Source organism: Dendrobium catenatum, unplaced genomic scaffold (assembly GCF_001605985.2).
Source record: "Dendrobium catenatum unplaced genomic scaffold, ASM160598v2 fragScaff_scaffold_325, whole genome shotgun sequence".
Lineage (NCBI taxonomy): Eukaryota > Viridiplantae > Streptophyta > Magnoliopsida > Asparagales > Orchidaceae > Dendrobium > Dendrobium catenatum.
Genome location: NW_021318787.1, coordinates 241,826 through 258,018, shown reverse-complemented (window position 1 = coordinate 258,018; position 16,193 = coordinate 241,826). Strand labels below are relative to the sequence as shown.

General features: G+C 36.3%; 1 protein-coding gene across 1 annotated transcript in view; it reads left to right on the top strand.

Moving 5' to 3' along the window:
• The first annotated feature begins 3,495 nt into the window (after positions 1 to 3,495).
• Positions 3,496 to 16,193, top strand: part of LOC110108506 — a 37,038-nt gene continuing 24,340 nt past the window's right edge. Inside the window, exon 1 of the mRNA XM_020839179.2 lies at positions 3,496 to 4,136. Within this exon, the coding sequence (XP_020694838.1) occupies positions 3,644 to 4,136 (493 nt within the window). The 5' untranslated portion in view covers positions 3,496 to 3,643. The remainder of the gene's footprint in view (positions 4,137 to 16,193) is intronic.

Here is a 16,193-nt window from a genome sequence, read left to right as displayed (position 1 = left end):
TTTTCTTTTCTTAGTACAAAAGAGTAAAATTATTGTAAAAAAATTGTAAATTTTGTACATAAGTTGTAAATCTGAACATTTTAGTTTTTAAATGTTAATATATAATTTTTGTTTATTTTGTATTTTTTGTACATTTGAACATTTATAAATTTTAATTTATGAATAGCAAAATAAAGCACAACCAAAGCGTAACATAAGAGCACCCAAATCACAACAAAAGCACACCTAAACTACAATAAAAGCGCAACAAAAGTGCTTCTACACAACTTTGTTTACAACTTTCTAGCTCGCTTTTTCTTAATACAACTTGCGATGAGATTGAAACTTATCGATATGTTGAAACCTGAGAAATTTCCAGCTAAGTTAACTTCTGATTCATGTATCCCTTCAGATTCATGCACCCCTTCCCCCTCTTTCTTCCGAGAGCATTCCATATATTTTATGTAATTTTCTAGCTCGTTTTTTCTTCAAAATCAATAAATATTTAGATCTTCCATAGGTTTCTAAAATAGCGCCAACCCTACGTTTAAAATGAGAAAATAGTGGACCAGGTCGGGTCGGCTTGGGCTGATATATATTAAATTAAAAGATTATATTAAAAAAATTCCACATGTATACATCAATATGACCACTTTTTATTGGCGTATGAATGCAGAGATAGGTACCGTGTCCGGACCTAGGGGTGCAAATGAGTCGAGTCAAGCTCGAGCCAGGGGGTGTTCAAGTCGAGCTCGACTGCCAAATATCGAGCTCGAGCTCGACTTATTTCACATCGAGCAGCTCGTCGAACTCAGTCACGAGAAGGCTAACAATCACGACCTTCGTCATCTCGAGCAGCGTCGTCCTCTTCCATTGTCCTGAGTACCATCGTCGCCCTCCTTAGCACCATCATCGACGATAATAGTCACGACCTCTGTTGTCCTAAACAGCATAGTCGACCTCCGTCCTCACTCATCCTGAGCATAATAATGCATATGCATTCTGTTGAAACTTGTTAAATATGAGTTAGGTTATTATACCTAAGCTTTTGTCTCAACGGCTAACAAAGAGGGGGGTGAATTGGTAATTTTAAAAATTCTTCTCTTAATTTAAATTTGAAAGTAAAAAACCAATGGAATTTTTTAGTAATTTTAAAAAAGTATTTTTCAACCATAGATAATAGCTAGACAAAAAAATAAGAAGTAGCGGAAAATAAAAGACACAAGATTTATAGTGGTTCGGTCAAACATGACCTACATCCACTCCCTGAAGTTTCTCACTTCAAGTATTGCACTATTACCACTAGTCTCTCTCCTTTTGCCCTCACAGCAAGGCGGAGAAGCCTTCATAAAAACTCTCTTCCACCACTACCCGGTGCGGTAGAGAACTGTCATCCTTTTACACCCTACAAGTGCAGACAGAGTACCTTCCACTGTTCACACTCTCTATGTGTAGGCAGAGAACCTTCCGCTGTTCACACTCTCCAAGTATAGGCAGAGAACCTTCGTCCTTTTACACTCTCCAAGTGTAGGTAGAGAACCTTTCGTTGTTCACACTCTCCAAGTGTAGGCAGAGTAGCTTCCGCTGTTCACACTCTCCAAGTGTAGGAAGAGAACCTTTCGCTGTTCACACTCTGCAAGTGTAGGTATAGAACCTTCCGCTATTCACACTCCTCGAGTGTCGGCAGAGAACCAGATATTCTTGAAAGATCTTCTCACGAGAAATCTAGAAGGACAAGAGAAAAGAATGAAGTAATCACAAATTACACACAGAGATCCTTATCTATGAGTAACCAAGTGAACCCTTCATCCTCCAGTAGTAAGAAATCTCCTTCAAACACTCTCTCTCACTCTCTCCTTCAAATTCCCTTAAGTATGCACAAAGACCAAATGACAAAAAGATTGCAAGACAGTTTTAAGTGGACCTTTTATAGAAAGACACAAAAAACTGTTCAAGAATTGTAATTATTCAAATTTGTACGTTCACGATCGTCCGTACGATCATAATTTGTATGTACGAACAGTATAAAAACTGTTGCGCACGATCTCAAAATGAATCAGTACGAAATGCCTTTGTACCCTATTATCGTCCCGTACGAACTGGGTTCGTCCAGTACGAACAGTTATTCCCAAGGCTCGTTGATACGAAAATGCAGGACGGACTATAAGTTTACAGAACATAGGACATCGTCATGGGACAAATGGGTAAAATCGTATGGAAGAATAGTGTAAATGACAAATCCAGAGGACATCATCCTAGGACGAATGGGTAAAATCATCTGGATGAATAGTTCAAATGACAAATCCAGAGGACATCATTCTGGGACAAATGGGTAAAATCATCTTGATGATCTATACTTAGAAAATTTTTGCCAGCTATGTTCGTTCAATTGCTCATTTGGGAGTATAACTGACCAGATCGTCCCGTATGAACATGGTTCGTACTGTACGATTAGTTTTAAAAATTGTGAATTTTAAATCTCTCAATCAGTGTGTGTGTGCTAAGTTACTCAATTACAATCACACTCTCTCAGACTCAAATAAAATGAAAAAATACAGACTCCAATGTTACAAAACATTCTAAGCAGATTTTGATTTGAAGTATTCAATAATCTGGAGTATGATTTTCCTGAAATGTTAGTACACACAAGAGCAAAAACAAATATTCCAAAATGTGTTAAGAGAAAATAATAATCAAAACAATAATATTTGGAATCATCAAAAAGATACAAGTTGCAAGAGTGTAAAACATGCAAAGCTAAGTAGCAACTCTCTCAACACATTCCAATAGAGAAAGATGCATAGAAAATGAAAAATAACTACACCATCCCATGGATTCAATGCCATCCCAAGAATTCCAACAAAGAAAAGAAAGCTAACGATTGCTGGTAGCAAGGAAATTGGGAAGAAATTCTTTTGGAATGGTTTGTTACTCTTCCTCGAATTATATAGATACAGAAACACCAGAAGAACTTCAGACATCTCTAAATGCCAACTCGTCAAGCCTTTCCTGCTACAACATCAGAAGAACTTCAGCCCAAAAAAAAAAAGAAAACTAAAAATTAAACATAAAAAAATGAAGAATAAAACTCCTAATAAGATCTTAGAACTTTCTTTCTACCAACCGACTCATGCCTCTTGCTTGAGCACTGCAAGAATGACAGACGAAGAAGACATGCCCTAGCTCGATTGAACGCCGCACTCCATGGACCACAGCTCCTCACAAATAGATCGGCTCTTCACTCTGCTGAAATTTAGAATATGTTGTTTATTTGTTGTCGGTCCCGGTTCATCATTCGCTTGATCTAGAATTCCTACAGTCCCGCACTCCCGCCGCTTCACTCTACATCGAAACTCAAATTTCACAAATCCGTCCACGGGACCATGATTTCGTCTTCTAATCAGTCCGGCTCGACGAGCACTCAGAGCCGGGACAAGATATGTATTGAACTCGAGCTCAATAATAGTCCAATATGGAAATTCTGCTCAAACTCAACCCACGAATAGGCTTTTGACTTCATTGCACCCTATCCGGGAACTAATAATTTTCCCCCAAAACGGAGCGTAAAAGTAGTCTGCAGGTCTCCCCACGGAGACGCACCACCGATCGCTCTTCTTCCGTTTTTGTCTAACTTTTTACCATTGATCATCGCTCGAAAACGACCATGATTCACCTCACCGGAATCGGAAGATCCGGTGACCGCTGCCACCATCCACCTCCGCCCCCGCCCCCTTCTTCGTCATCCTCTACCCTTTCTCCGTTAGCTCCTCCTTTCACCGTCGATCGATGGGTTTCCGCCGCCGCAATCCCTAATTCTCTCCCTCCACCTCCACCTCCACCCACAGTTGCTAAATCTCCCTACATCGTTCCCACGGGAGACTCGGTTTGGTCCTCCTCTTCTTCGGGAGCATCGAGATTGACCAATCTCAATTCTGGATTAGGCGCGGGGGAAGCAACTCGGTATTATCCTTATTATACACCAGCACGTGATTCTGTGGACGGTACTTTGGAGAATTTGTCGAGTTATAAGGGCTATGTTGGAGGATGGAGTGGAACTTTTGATTTGGAGGAAGGGAGGCCAGCGAGAGGATCTGTGGTGAATTCTTCTTGGATGGATTCATTGGCAAGTTGTCAAATGTCGTCAGCGTTAATGAAAAGTATGGGGTGTTTGCTTACTGAATAAGAAAATATTATTTTTTTGATAGTTGTTCATTTTTTTTGCTATTAGGTTAATTTTTTTTTAGTAATTTATGAAGTTTATCTTTTGTTAATCGAGCTAAGAGAACTTTTAAATTTCAATATGCACTGAAATGAATTGGATGGATAGAATTCTAGGCTTGGAATCGTTGAAGAAAACATGTAGTGCCAGGATGGAGGGAGTTTCTTAAGAATGGGAAGGTGATACCTTTCTATCTGCTGGAAATTGACAACCAAATGTTAGATGAGTGGATGTCTCAATGAGCCTTTATGTGAGTTGAGAAGTGTGAAATGGAAAAATATGTCCAACACTGGGTGTGAATTGTGAGCTTTAATATTTATACTTCTATTTTATGTTGGATTGAATTTTGGAACGGCCTATGTCTTAGAAAAACTTTACCCAACCTTTCTGATTCTTTTGGTTAGACCATTTGGGAAAAGCAGCCTTTCTCCTGGTTATATGATAGGTTTGGTGGCTTTCTTCTTTTAGTCTGCTAGGATGTTTGTTTTTGTTCAAAAACCTGATGCATAAATGTGATTCCACAATGCTTTTGCTAACTTAGCCATGACTTATGATCCCACGATTGGTTTTGATAGATCTAAACTGAGAATAAATTTACAAAGGCTAATGTGTTCCAAGGCTCGGATCATTTGCTCAACTTCAAACTTTCTTTTTAAATGTGCATACTTGGTCTACTTTCTTCTTATTAACCTAAAGAAAATAATGTTGTTGAGTGTATTTTTTTCTTTTGACAAATTTATCACAGTTATTTGCAATGTCAAGGGGTTGCTGCATATGTTGCGATGAATTAACTTTAATATTCTTCCAGGCTTTTTAACTCTATGTCCTTAATAGCCGTCATTGATGCTGGTCTAGTTAAGTTTTTTATGACATGCTTGCAAGTATAATAATAATTCTGATGCCACCTTTTAGTTATGACTTCTAGTTTTCCTTTTGGGTTCTTGATCTCATTCTTGTTTTATTCTTTCACTTTGTCTAGCTATTTTGGCTTGTTGAATGTGCTTTAACAAAGAACAATATCTTTATTTGGACTTGCATTCAGCTATGCTTGTATCTTTATTTTTGCCTTTAGATTTTGCACATGCTTTATTTGATGATCTTAGTGATTTTATCTTTATGTGACTTGGTAAGTTTAGTACATGACTTCAAATAAAAAAGTAAAAAGATGGCTCTGAATCCTTTCTAACCTAACAATATTCTTGTTAGCTCAATTAAGCGGTTTAGTTCACTTATATTGTATAGAAAGCTGTGTAATATATTGAGGTAATAGGAATTTCATCTTGAGAGGCTTGAAGGGTTTATTTATCCTTAGGTTGTTGTAGAGGATTTGACACATGGTTATCAAAAGCATAGGATAATAGTTGTTATATCTTCTACAAGTTCACGATGGATGATTGAGTTATGGATCTGTATTCAATTATTGTTGATGAATGAGTTATAGGTGTTTCACATCTGTTGATCTAGGGTGACTATACCATTGGCTATAATGCTTTAGTTATATCACTTCTATATGTTTGAGCTTTTAGACTAGTTGGTTATGCTAAGTGGTCCTATGTCAGTTTAGAATTAGAGCATGGGTGGCAAGTTTGAATCCCCTAGGCACAATTGGGCATCTGAGGGACATAATGAGAAAGGATTGTCAAGAGGATAAGATAGCAACTGTTGTCTCCTGCAAGTCCATGATGGATGATTAAGTTTATGGACTTGCATTCAACTATGGTGGATGACTAAGTCATGAACATTGTAGCTCAATTATTGATGTGGGGCAACTGAACCATTGACTATAAAGTTTTAGTTCTATGTGGTTGGTTGTTTTAGTGGTCCTATGTTAGGATTTTAGCTAAGTTTTTTTATTTTGAAGATCTAGGTCCTAATAATTTACCTAGCTAGTAGCATACAACACAATATTGATGTTCTTTCTTGATCATCTTTAATCCTTTGCTTAGTTCTAATCCTTTTTTACTACAATGTAGGATTGATTGATGCATATTGTTGGACAGTCACATTATTAATAAAATTATTAACTATAAAATAGATGTTTCCTATTTGTTGGCTTGATAACTTGTTATACATGTACATTGGTCTTTTCGAAGATTGATTTTTGAAATTTTATCTTTAGGTTCACATGCATGGATAGGATGGAGGGCAAACTTTTATAATATAATGGATTGTTTATATGTGTGTTTGGTTCGCCATTTGAGCTAACAAATGCGCATGTTATTTTCCTAAAAATTATGACTCATGTATTCAGACCTTTTGTTATTAGATTTCTTGTCTTTTTTGATGACATTCTACAATAGGCTTATAGGGTACAATTTTATTCATCTTAGGAAGGTTCTTAATGTTTTTCTCTTTATTTGAAGTAAGAGCATTAATGACTTCTGTAATAATCTAATTAGTATTTATTGTCTTTTGTGAAGGTATTTCTTCTTATCCTTAGAATATTAAATCAAGGATAGAATGGTCGACTAATATTCATCTCTAGGAGTTTTTGTAGTTAGGTGCCTTTTGTAGGAGAGTAGTTGTTTTCATACCACTTTATCACCCCTTATATATTTTAAGAAGTGTTCTAATGGTGTAAAACTACTGCCTTGAGATTTTTATGATCTGAAATCAAGATTAAAGCTAGGCTTATGTACTTAAATTTACTCTTTTCAAATTCTTAGAGGGAGCTTATGATGCAATTTTTTTGTCTTGGGAGTGGTATTGAGGTAGGATGATTAGTCAATTAGCTGCTTTAGTGTATAACTAAACGAAGGACAATAAGATTAACTCTATTCTAAAGTTCTATGATGTTTTTCATTGCTTAAGTAGGTACTCTGTTTTCTTTCTTGCTACCAATACTTTTAACACCTAAAGTCTTAGAAGAAATTAGGTCCTCGTCCTGTTTAGTGGATGTGCAGTTATTGTAATAATATGTATATTTTTTCTCATACACTATGTTGGCACTGAGTTTAAGAGGCAAATAGTGGAAAGCATGCCTTTGTTCTAGTTATGTTGGAGGACTATTAGCAATGCCATTAATGACAGATAAATTCATGCTTTCATAGAGAATTGATTTATGATAGGAAATAGTCACCTCCAATAGAAAATCTGCTGTTTTCTAAAGGGAAAACAGCAATAGGACAGCAGCAACTTGAGAAAAACTGTAGAAATCTGAGATAAAAATGATGGATTCTACTAGTAAACGAAGAAAAACAGCAAACGATACAAGTTTCTTCAATTCGAGAGGAAGAAACGACTCTCCAAATCTCTAGCCAAGCGACTAGAGCCCAAGCACTAGGAAGATCTCAAATTTCAGATTCAAATTCAAGATGAAACCCTAATTCTAGCATTAGCAACTAATTAAACTTAAATGAGAAATACAAAATCCCTAAACAACCCCGAATTCAAATATTTCCCTCCAAAGCAATTTTTAATCAAGGTGTGGGCCCATAGGAGCATTCGGCCCCTTCTCTCTCCCTTCCCTGGGCCAACGGCTATAGTAGAAAACCGGTCCACTAGGGACCAGTTCAATGGGAACAGCTGGCCCCTCTTGGGCCGGCCTAACAATTTATTAATTGAAGTTCATAGTTGTTTCCCATTTTATGCTGTGTGTAATTGTATTAAGAAATTTGTTTTCTAAGTCAGTTCTATATTCAAAACTTTCAGAGTTTGTTTTGTGGCATCTTGGAGGTTATCATATGTTCCCTTATTTGAGCTGGATATATGATGCAACTCTACCCGGAAATGCTTACATATTATTATTTCCATTTCAGAGAAATATCTTGTATGGTGTTGGCCTTAAATATAAGGCATCTTCGTTGTAACATTAACTTTTGATGAGGTCAACGTAAGATGCTAAAAACTATTGCATATTGCATAACAAGATGTCAATCTTTGTCTGGTTAGGTATGTTACCCACATCATAATTTTTCTTCCCAGCTGTCCGAAAAATAATTTTGTAATCCATTAGGCTTGTGTTTATGTTTGCTAGTCTTATGCTAGCTAAGCTCTATTGTTAAGGTTTTTTTTATTGATTTATGAGTGAATTTTTTATGAATATTTGGTGAATTTCTTGTTGAATTTGAAGGGAAGACGGTTCTGACTTTTCAATAAGCCCTCACCCTTACCAACCTTATGATCCGTTGGATCAAATAATCAAACATGAAAAACTTGAACCAACCAATTTAAGACTTGCCATTGAGCATAACAAATTAAAGTTGAATAAGGGAGCTTGTTGGTCTTAATGTTGATATGGGACCAAAGAGGAGAAAATATCTTCCCTCCATCATGTTTTTTAGTAAGTTAAATGTTTTGACAAATGTTGATAAAAATGAAGATAATGAGGTGTCACTACCTAACTTCCCAATTTGATTAAGATGCAGGTATGAGTTGAAGGAGTTTGAGCTAATTATTTCTCGAGAGTGTATTTCTTCTTTCCCAAAAGAATTTAAAGCAATGAATGAATTACGATAATCAACTAATGTTCATCACTGGTAATTTTTGTAGTTTAGCTAACTTTTATAGGAGATTAATTAGTAGTTTTTATTCCATTCTTTACAAATCTTAACAAATAAGAGCTCTAATGGTTTAAAGCTACTATGCTGAGCTTATTCAAGTTATGATGTAGTGATTGACTCATGCTTCTATACTATTTATTCTTTTTTGAAATATTAGAGTTCATGGGAGTAATGTTGAGCCAGTATGGTTACTGGTTTATTTATTTTATTTTGAGGTTGTATGACAGCAAAAATAGTCAAGCTATAATAAAAAATTCTATGCTATTGTGCAAACTGTTTCATATATGTAGCATTATCTAGGTAGTTTATTATGTTTCTTACCACCAACAGCTGCATTACCTAAATTCTTAGAAGAAATTAGTCCCTTGATCTGTTATCTGGATAGAGTGCTGTAAATAGAACATATTTATTTCTTGAACTCTAGGTGGATTTTGAGCATAATCCTTCTGACCCTTAGTGGGAAGTATCCAGATCACAAATATATTGGGTATTAGAGTGCTTAGTCCTGAGAGAGTAATTTATGATTATCCTACTTGTGATTTTTTTGTAATTTATTCTTCTCTGATGAATGATCAGCCCACTAATAATGCATATTTCGCAAATAATGATATCTCTATAATGGAGGTATTCTTTGCAAATTTTCACTTTTAAAGAGTTACACGTAGGGTGTTGTAATTCATTTTGGTAGAGATAGGATTGTTGCTTGATAGTTATCTCTGCCCTAGTCTTAAACAAGATCTGCATGAATAATGGATCAGTGTTTTAATTTTTAGTTACTTGAACAACACATGGGATATATATGCCTTCACCTATATCTCATGTAGTTGCAAAAAAAGTATCTTAGATTTTTTTTTCCTTGGCCTGCCATATGCAGCGGACCTGCTTCTCTCTTTTTGTGTCGGTAAATTTTTTGAAGAAGATAAATTTATTTCTTGCCATAAGAAACAGAGTGTGAATTTTGTTTGATGAAATTGTATGGCTATACGTATTATCAACCAATGTTGTAAAATTTTCTTCTTTTTCTTATACTAGTTGCTTAACATCTTAGCTTCATCAGTACCTCTACAATCAGAGAAGTTACACAAAAAACTCCATATTTAATCCTGAGAAATTATGCATGATTAGGTTTTGACTGCTAAGTTATATAAACAACTTGATCTTCTATCACCTGCTTCACATCATAGCATGTAGAACCATATCAGGACTCTTCCTAACCAATACGTAGGGGGGGATCTAAATTTGTAGAATGCATTTATGTTCCTTTGGTGCATATGATCAAACATCAAACAATTGATAGCAATCAAATTTAACAATTTCGGACTTTATATATATATTTTCTTTTTTTTTCTTTTTTTTTGAGCATATCATATTCAAAGTCAAAGAGGGATTAGGGTAGCTTATTGGCAGTATTAATTATATGAAGACATGCTAAAGGACTATTAGCAATGTCTTTCTTGGCAGTTGAATTTTTTCGATTTGTATGTATAGATCAAAGTTTAGTCATTAGTAAAGTAGATTAGTTGCATGACATCCCCTATTTTATGTTTTTAGTGTTTTTGTAGTAGTAACACACTCACTTATCAGGTTTTTGTTTTGAGTTAATTCTATTTTTAAAACTCAATTTGTTGAATTTTCTCGCACCTAGGAGAGTACCATATAATGAAAAATAGCGCATGACATCACAAAGGTCACGTGGAGCCATAACAAAGCATATGGTGTAGCACACACTTGTTTAATTATAGAGACAAACATTAAAAAATAATTAATAAAATACAACTATATATGCATGAACATCTATAAATGACAATTAGATTAAAACATAAATTGTGGCGGCAATGAAAACAACTAAATTAACAAATAAAAATATCACTCTTATAATGTTACACATTGATTCTTAGGCTTAAGTGCTTAATCATTCATGAATAACATTTCAGCCGTTTACCTTTAGTTTTAAACGTATACCACATGAATAACATTGCAACATTTCATCTCTTTTGCATCGTGAGATCAAGGAAATTATTAAAACCATTTAATACGTTGGTTTTAAACAAAACCTAAAATTCAAGTGCATTTTTCTGCAAAATATGAAAAAACAAAAAGAAAAAAAAACTAGAAGGTAGGCATTGGATGGTGAGAAAAAATGCTCATTATAATTAAAATCATGAAGATAAAATTTTAAGATTATTTTTTCTTTTACATGTGTAATGATAAAAACAAATAGGCACAAGTGCCTATCAAGACTTCATCTTTGCCGTTGCTTTTGCATTCATCTGGCATCATCAAAATTGAAGCCATATGCATGCCTTGTGTCCAGCTCAAAGCCCTCAAAGCTAAGAAAAATGAATTAAAACTACTAAAGAAGAAATTAGTTAATATTAATTTTAAATAATAAATCAAAGAAATCAAGATAGTGCGTAATATCTTGATAAATTGTATCTTGTTGTGCAAATAACCTGGGGTGCTTTTCACCATGCTATGTGCATTGGCGCTTGCTATTATGTACCATTGACATATATGGTGGATCATATGATTCCACAAGAACATGCTTTCCTCTTATTATGTCATATGAGAGAAATTCTTATATGGTATTCTTGTATTCTTGCTTAATAGAGGGTATGCTCTTTACAACATTAACTTATGATGAGTTCAACATAAAATATGATAAAAAATATTATATATTGCATTTCAATCTGCTTTCTTGTTTTTTGGAACGTAAGATATGTTACCTAGAGCATATGTTTTGTCTAGCTCTTAGATGCCAGAAAAATGATTTTATGGCCCTGTAATTTGAAAGTTCTTTTCTTTTTCTATTTTTTTTGGCTGGCTCAACTCTATTCTTAAAGTTTATTTTACATTGTTGAATGATGATTGTTGTGTGAATTTTGGATGGGCTTATGAAGAGTTAATCTTTCTCACGTTCACATCCAAAATTCAATAATGGAAATTTGGAATTGGAGAAAGCATCTGTGTTTCTCTTGTATATTTGATATCATCATGCAAACTTGAAGCACCAAAACTAAGGCATTTTGGAACTGTTGAGCATTAGCAAGTAAAAGTTCAACATTAGAAAATACAAGGCAAGGATGCATTAAAGTAACTTGTCAGCAGTACCAACTACTAATTAATGCCATAAAGGCAAAGATAAGTCCAAAAGGAGACATGAGGTACCCTCCTTTATGTTCTCCTTTATGAAAGTTTGATGTTCCAATGAATGTGAACAAGAATCAACATTGCGAAGTGTCACTACCTATTTTGACAAAAGTGTGGGTAGCAGTTAAAAAAGGGAAAGAGCTAATTGGTTCTTATAAGGGTATTGATAGATGGTGGTAGGAGAATTTTGTCGGTAGAAGGTACTACTATTGCTTACGATGAAGTATGGTGGTATGAAAGGAACTTTTGGGCTAGTGTGATTGTGATTAGGATTATATCTTATGGTATTATGGAGCAGGCTGAGAGGTGATATGTTTTGGATGATGAAGGGCTTTGGTATCGGTCTTTGAGAGGTTGGATGAGGGTGGATGTTCTGTGTTAGGGTTTTGAGTTAGGAGGGAGGCATGTTGAAGAGTTGGGATTGTTTAGGGTTTACGGAAGGGAACCAAACAAGGGTGAGTTAAGGTTTTAGTATAGCAGATGGTGGTTGATGGCTATGAGGGGTCGTGGGCTTGATTTTATGGTTGTTGAGGAGTTGTAGGTTATGGTAGTGGAGTTTTAGATGGTGGCTAGGTTATGTATAGTAATTGAGAGGTAAAGGGAGGAAGATGAATAAACACAAAAGAAGATAATGTTAGACCGGTCCAGTCAGTCCATACGGGACCAGCTTACTGGAAAAAGGCGGAGAATGTTCGTCTCCTGTATGCACCGATCGCAAGCGCAGGCCAAACCGCACTATTTTAGAAGGATTTTTGATGGAGTTATGAGGGAATTTTGAATGCAGGGATTGTTTAGAGATTTCTTTTTGGATTGTATGCATTAAATAGTTTGTTTTCCTAGGATTAGGATATCTTGAATTTGGCTGAAATTTGAGATCTCTTAGTTTCTTTGGGCTTGTGCGGCATCTAGAGATTTGAGAGAGAAAGATCTTCCTCTCAAATAGAGGATCAATTGTATCTTGGTATTTTCCGTCCGTTAATTTGATTATTGCAATAAAAACTACAGTTTTCTGATTTTTGTTGAGTTCGGAAGAGTTTTTCTCGCTGTTTTTCCGAAATTGATAGGAATTACTTTAAAACTTCAAGTGTTTCCTATCAAATCAGTATCAGAGCAATTTCCTGTGCTGAAATAAAAGTTTTCCTTGCTGATTTTCGCTGTGTTTTCCTCTCTGATCTTGCTGTTTTTGTTGTTTGGGAGGCCAGATTCACATCAAGCTTGTTGATCTTTGCTATTGGAGCCTAAATCCAGGTTCCCATGGCTCGAAGAAAGGTGGAAGTATTAGAAGGGGAGATCAGACAAATAAAATATGAAGTTTCAGTTCTCCAAACTCAAGTTTTATATATAAAAATGATATTTTCGCCTTCCATGATAAGTTCAATTCAAAAATTTCCATCCTCGAGGAGATGTTGAAGAAAGTTCTTGAGGGTCAAACCAAAATATCGCCGTTGGAGGTGAGGGAAGGTGCTGAAAGCCAAGGAAGTGGGTAAAACCCTAAGCCGATCAGACGAAGGGAAGATCAAGAGGTGGAGATTTTGGAGGGAACAAAAAAAAATGCCTCCCTGAGGCTTCCTAGGGAGGAGTTGGGTAAAGGGTATGTGGAGATGCTTGAGGGGGTTGGGCATGAGTGGAGGGATGCTGAATTTGAAAGAAGAGGGGGTGAATTTGAAAGGAGAGGACTTGATTATGATCAAAGAGGTATCGAATTTGAAAGGAGAGGGGTTGAGTATGATCGAAGGGGTGCTGAATTTGAAGGGAGAAGGTGGGCTTGTGGTGAAAGGTTTGGTGCAAGCGGATGAGAGATGGTTGGCACAATTGGGGATAACCACTGCCTTTGGGAATGGGAAACTTTGGATGAAACAGAGTTGACATAGGAGATCTGAGAGTGAGAAAATTGAAGAGGCCTATTTTTGAGGGAGAAGATGCACACAGATGGATCTACAGGGTGGAAAGGAACTTTTTTGTCAACAGGTTGACTGAGGAGAAGAGACTGATAACAGCTGATCTATGTTTGGAAGGGAAGGCTTTGGTTTGGTACTAGTGGAGGAAAATGCGATGACCCATACTGAGTTGGAGGGAGTTCAAGGATTGTTTGGTAGAACGTTTCCGAACTGACAGGGGAGGAGACTTCTACGAGCAGTTATTCTCCTTGACACAGGATGTTTCAGTGATGGAATATCGGGAAAGATTTGAGTACCTTGCTAGCCGATTGGATTGTCTTCCTGCGACAATACTAGAGGAAAATTTCATGAAGGGATTGACATCAGAGATTCGGGCAGCAGTTTGAGTGATGAGGCCTTGTGACTTGGGAGAAGCCGTGGAGCTAACTCAGCTGGTGGAGGATCAAAGACAACTGGAGAGAGGGATGGGAGGCTGCAGCTCAGGAGGCTCGTACAGGATGACCGCCACCTTATTGGCATCAAAGGTGCCAACATCATATATTATTCGGGATACTTCAAAGGAAAGGACTGCAAGAGGAAAAGAAAACTTGGGGACAACATCAAGAATCTCACAGAAATGGAATACAAGAGAAGAGGGCGAAGGAGCTCTGTTTCAAATGTGATGAGAAGTATACTCCGGGGCGCAGGTGTAATGACTGAACTCATCAAATTCTTATCGTTTGTGATGATGAGGGAATGGAGGAAGGTGTTGTCTTTCTACTTTGCGAATAAGGTGGATCTTTGGGAGGGGAGTATTGTTAGGCCGGTCCACTAGATCAGTCTAGCCGGTCCATACAGGATTAGCTTACTGGAAATAGGCGGAGAATGTCCGCCTCCTATATGCACCGATCGCATGCCTAGGCCAAACTGCACTGTTTTGGAAAGATTTTTGAGGGAGTTAGGGGGGAAATTTGAATGTAGGGACTGTTTAGAGATTTCCTTTTGGATTGTATGCATTAAATAGTTTGTTTTCCTAGGGTTAGGCATATTGAATTTGGTTGAAATTTGAGATCTCTTAGTTTCTTTGGGCTCTACCAGCATCTAGAGATTTGGGAGAGAAAGATACTCCTCTCGAATAGAGGATCAATTGTATCATTGTATTTTCCGTCCGTATCTTTGATTATTGCAATAAAAATTATTGTTTTTTTTTGTTTTCGTTAAGTTCGGAAGAGTTTTTCTCACTGTTTTTCCGAAATTGATAGGAATTACTTCAAAACTTCAACGGTTTCCTATTAGATAACTTGAAGCTCACCAAAGTTCTAATGTTGGATTGGTCTCCAAGCTTCTCTAGGTTGCTCACAAACCAAAAAGCGATTCAATATTTCATTTATTAGTTCATAATAGTGTACATGATGGTCTTATGTAGATAAAATAAAATATAAATACATGAATAATCTTTTGGGGGTTTTCATTAAAAGAAAATTAGGAAAGGGAGTGGTCTTCATTGATTATAATTCTTATGACCTTTGGAGTGACCTACCAACTAAGCTAGTTTGAAAGGAGAGTGCTTTTGTATTTAAAGCATATGTTGGAAACCAAGCCATGGACAGCCATCCTTGATGTTCAAGCTCTTTGCTTTGATAATCATGTATGCTTTGATGATGATGACAAATTTCAATCTTGATGCAGTACTATAGTCTATGATCTGACCATGTGTTGGTGTTGCATTGAATACATACCACAAAGAATACTTATCCGCATAGTTAAAGTGACATGTCATCCTAAAGGTTAGATGAAATATGCTGTTTGTCTTTGTTATCCTCATTTCTTCAAGAGCTATAGTGTCTTTTGGTTATAGGAACTTTATTTGAGAGATTTGTAAAGACACCTACAAAGTGAATATCTATGGCAGGCAATTGGAGTAATCTGTAAGTCTTGAGTCTTTATAATTCTTTGACATGCCAAAATATCACGAATAATGAAAAGATATCAAGAAATAAATCTAGAAAAGCAGCAGTCAAATTACGTTTCTTATGTGGCTGTTTACATTTTATGATAAGAAAATGTGATGGGGACATCAGATCATCGTGGAAGGTTTATCAGAGACGTGGCCGCCGATCTACGGCCACGATCGAGTCCTTGTATTTCTGAGTCATGATTGTATTTTATTTTATTTATGCATTTTCTTATTTGCTTAGGTGTCGTTATTATTTCCCTTTGTACCCCTTTCATGGGAGTGGTCGCATGTAAGCCCAAAGGGCAAGTTGGTCTTTTATTTTCTTGAGTCTTTGTACCCGGCTATTTATAGCCTCATTTCCTTTGTTTTGAGCTAATGAATGATTGATGATGAAAATTTCCTTCTTGCATGAGCATTGAGAGCTATAGAGTTCTAATGGAGAGAGCTTCCTAGGAGAGGAAGAAGATTGGCGTAATACCCACCAACCTAGATAAGTCGGGTTCGTGGTT